Source organism: Pungitius pungitius, chromosome 21 (assembly GCF_949316345.1).
Source record: "Pungitius pungitius chromosome 21, fPunPun2.1, whole genome shotgun sequence".
NCBI classification, from domain to species: Eukaryota; Metazoa; Chordata; class Actinopteri; order Perciformes; family Gasterosteidae; genus Pungitius; species Pungitius pungitius.
In genome coordinates, this window is record NC_084920.1 from 9,786,859 (window position 1) to 9,791,169 (window position 4,311).

The 4,311-nt window shown below is 44.7% G+C and overlaps 1 protein-coding gene across 1 annotated transcript; it reads right to left on the reverse strand.

Annotated features, from left to right (window-relative positions):
* Nucleotides 1–4,080, reverse strand: adoa (2-aminoethanethiol (cysteamine) dioxygenase a). Its single transcript, XM_037464447.2, has 2 exons — nucleotides 3,545–4,080; nucleotides 1–2,856 (listed from the first exon to the last, which is right to left on the reverse strand). The coding sequence occupies exons 1-2, from the start codon at nucleotides 3,878–3,880 to the stop codon at nucleotides 2,416–2,418; spliced, it is 777 nt and encodes a 258-aa protein (XP_037320344.1). The 5' UTR covers nucleotides 3,881–4,080; the 3' UTR covers nucleotides 1–2,415.
* Between the last annotated feature and the right edge of the window lie 231 nt (nucleotides 4,081–4,311).

The following is a 4,311-nucleotide window of genomic DNA, read 5'->3' on the forward strand; positions in this document are numbered from 1 at the left end:
TATTTAATTTTACACTGATTTCTACAAATACAAAGCGTGAATAAATGAGATTTCCACGTTGACAATCATGTGTAAGTGCTGCCACAAGTCCCTCTATTGTGTAGAAGTGTGGGAGAAGGCCTGGCCGGACGCTGACCTTTCTGCTCTTCTTTTCTTCGAAGCTTTCTCTGTCTGGACCAGACCGTGTTTGAGGATCATTGTCCCGCTGGGCATTAGGCCGCTCTCTTCTCTCGCTCGGGGTTAGGGATTCTATTTTGGTCTCATTTTACTTTTCAAGCCCTAAATATCACAGAAATGATCTCCATTCATAGCACTAAGCTCTAGTGCAAAATGTGCTACAATAACCCTGGTACTCAACATGAAATGTTATTTTAATACAATTTTTAATTTTGTACCTTGCAACTTGAAATAAGACCATGTTATCCAACATGTATGTAGTTTTCCTGTTTCTTGTGGGACAAAAACTGGGCCTTCTCACATGATGTTGGCCTGTGGGTGTAGGAGGTGTAAGGCTGCTAGATCGTAGTTTACTCAATACAATATGATGAAGAGAAGATATATTTTAGAAACAAAATGTATATGATATAATCAGAGATTATGTGTGTCAGTTTTAGGGAATAGCTCATATGTGTAAACACACATGTATAAAAGCATTTTCTAACCCAATGAGAAAGCAATGGAGCACAGCACCCCACTGTGTCAAACACACCTTCAAGTTATTGCAAAGAAACGTGTTTCTTTTGTGTTGGTCTCTGCCTGGTGGCACCAATGACCACCACTGAAGATAACCATGTGGAAACATAGAGTCTTCTCACTGCGCTGGTATTAAATGGAGATAAAACATTCCCTTGCAGTAACTTCAACATGGCTGCTGATGGAAGCGCTTTTCCTTTTTTGTCTCGTGTGTGGGTTGTGCGGTGACAAGTACCAGAGACACAGAGTGATAAGGGGCTCCACCGGCATGCCCGCCAAAACATTTGGTGCACTCTGGCCATGATCTTCACCCACGATTTATGCCGTACAGTAAGGCAGTGAAGAGTCAGAGCTCCTACGGCATGCAAATGTTGTCAGTCTGTAGACTTCATCAGTATTAAATAGTATGCATAGTATGATACTATCTTTGGATATAATATGGGTAATATGTTATTTATTTTCCTGTGAACTCATTTTCAGAAGAATGTTCTATTTTTCTATTATTAGCCTTTTTCTCATTAAAGCCACACAACTGGTGATTTATGATTTTGTGAAAGCACCAATTTTCAACCTTGGTTTTCTCCTTATTGCCTAGGCCAGGTCACGGGACTGGAGTTATTTGGGCTAAAATGACCGCACATAATATTGTCAGTGTTCTGCACAAACTTTGTCCGTCCATATTTTGTCTTTCATTTTTCTTATGCTATTGATCGATCTGTGAATCTTTACAAATGATTGGTCTAACAAGAATATTACAAAGGGCTTGTGTATATTCTAAATAAAATAAAAAAACTACACTCTGTGCCTGTTTATCACATGTAACTGTGATCCTACATAGTGATGTAGGCGTTTACTGACAGCACCAATAGCTGTGCTCTAATAAACAAGACAAAAACACAAATCTCTACATTTGCTGGTTGCTGGCCTTAAAACTCAATCGGAGCTGGATTTGGGGAAAAACTTTGACAATATAATGACACATGAAAGAATCTGAGATGAATAAACCCACATAACCAACTTGGAGTGTTAGCTCGAAAGTGTCTCTTTTGGACATTTGGTTTCCGGCCAAAAGCAGCATTATTTAGAAGTAGCTGAACATTAAACACTTTCCCTTTACTGATTAGTAGCAAATTGGAATAACTTAAATACATGAAACAAAGATAAAGTGTATATATAGTGTAGTGAGTGCACAGGAAGAAGAAATAAAGGGTGCGCATTAGAAAATGTCATTAAGAATAATTAAATGTTATATATATATAAAATATGGCAGGCTTTAGCTGCACGTGTGGGTCTCGAGACACGCTGCGACGTGGAGGTCCTCCGCAGCAGAGCAGAAGAATAATGTGTAAACGGAAGACACGAGATGCTTCTGACCCCCCCAGCATACACACAACCTTCACGTGTGTACAAGGCAACAGAACGGTGAAATGAAAAATGATTAGGAAAGCACATTCCTTGTGTCGACTCTTCTCTCACAGCAAGATCTCCCAAGAATATTATTGAGGGCCGCTCTGAGGTCCGTGTTCTGTGCAGGGTTTCAGAGTTCAAGCCTCGGCCCTATAGCAGCACTCATGAGCAAGGCACCCAATCCCTTTGAGTTCCAGGCAACAATGACATGTTTGACTTTCCTGTAGCGCGGGGCGAAACAAACTCTCTTCTTGCAGATGGGTGTGTTATCAGGCTCACAAACTGCAGGACAGTTGCTCGGGTCAGAGGTTTCCTTCAGAAGGAGACTGCAGGGCCCGGGTAGGGTTCCCCGCCACACCAGAAGTCCTCTGGTTGCGGGATTTCTAGGAGCCACGTCACCTCTCCCTGCTTCTCCTCCTGGCTCTTTCCATCCAATGCGCCCTCTGCCACAATTTGGAGAGCTTTGTAATAGTGACAGTCCCGCCCATCGTCTGGATTGTACGGGGGTGCCAGGATGTCCAGGAAAGCGGCTGGCCCCTCCACCGTGGCAATCTGGTGGAGGTTTTCCCGTAGAGGGGTGAGGAGGCACGGCCCGCTGTCCTCAGAGTACTCGGCGACCGAGCGAAGCATGGAGCGCCGCAGGGAGGAGGTCTGGAACGGAGCCAGCGGGGGCTCGAATTGAGGTGGGACGTTGCTGGCTCTCAGATTATCCTCAAGCCTGTCAAAACAGCGGATGCTCAACTTCCCGTAGAGAACCTGAACAGGAGACAGGACACGGTCAGAAGACAAACACAGACGTGATCCCCATGGCGATATCAACATAGACACAGTTTTAAATCACACTGCTCTACAAATGTACTTAAATGATGCTGTTCGGGGTTTGTTACTTATGGCTACTAACAAATCCGTTTGATAAGATCAGTATCTGAACCGATCCATCAATTTGATTACATCTGTACGGGCCACAGGAGGACCTGAGATAAACATTTGATGTTCCACTGAACCCCATTGTTCATGACGCCTGTCACCCATGTTTCCATTGAGTCCTGTGTTCCTTTAAACGGAATCACATATAATTAGTGAGGTAATGTCAATTATCAAACACATAAATCAGCACAATTTTGATTTTTGACACCAGGTCTTTATGACAAATCCCCCCGCAAATCTGCAATGGATCAAGTTACAAAGAGGGGCTTTCGCCAGGACGGAGGTAATAAATACAGGCGAAATTAACTATTCAAAGTCCCTTGCCTGGGTTTTAGTAAAGGCAACTTTACAAATCGGTAACAACCAATGTAACGTAATGTGGTTGACCGATTAGCAGCTAACGTTAGCTTGTGCAAAGTATGTTCGGGTTAGCCGAAACACGGAGGGTCGCGTCACGGCTCTTAAGAGGCCAGTGGGCCATGACACATTAACACGACGAACATAAGGTGGAATAGACCTTCAGCATGCCGTTCATGCCCGGGTGGTCGTGTAGCGGTATGGAGGCGCCGGTCTTCAGCAGGAACACCCCCATGCTGAACGCCTCCGTCTCGCAGATGTGCATGTAGGTGACCGGGGGGCTCTGGAGCTCCGCTTCCCCGGAGCTCGGTTGGGTTTTCCGGGGAGCGATTTTCAGGTCAACAGCCCTGACCGCCGTCACTAAGGAGATCAGTTCACTCTGCTGGTCCTCCGTCAGCGTGTTTACCCCGTTGGTCGACGACGTTAAGCCTTTAAAGGTGAGGTGGGCTTGTTCGGCTATTTTCTGAATAAGAGGAGTTTTGTTGCCCCGCGGCATTCTGGCAGAGGGAAGGAACTAACGGTGTGTCCCCGGCACCTATAAATCCTTCCGTTCACCACACGTCCTGCGCAGCCAGCATTTAAAAAAAGCCAAAACGTATACTTTGATAAAAACAAAATGTAATTCACGGCTTTAGTATCTAAATTCACCCTGACACCCTACAGTCATTTCCCACCGTCTCGCCTTCTCGCCAGCGCTCACGGAGCATGCGCGCAACACTCGAAGCAAGGTGGGATATGGAGTTTAAACACAACATGTAAAAGTAAATATATTCACGTAGACGTGAACAACGAAGTACTTTTTGATCAGGTCGTATTTTCCATAACCACGTGTGTATTTGTGTAGGCTTGGCTCGATACTAATAGTCAGAACAATGCATAACTAAGTTAGCTAGAATTTAATTCAGACTACGTTACCCAGAAACCCCA

Coding starts and splice junctions, on each gene's coding strand:
- adoa (XM_037464447.2), bottom strand. CDS start 3,880: ATGCCGCGGGGCAACAAAACTCCTCTTATTCAGAAAATAGCCGAACAA. Junction 2,857..3,544: donor GCATGAACGGCATGCTGAAG/GTCTATTCCACC, acceptor TCTCCTGTTCAG/GTTCTCTACGGGAAGTTGAG.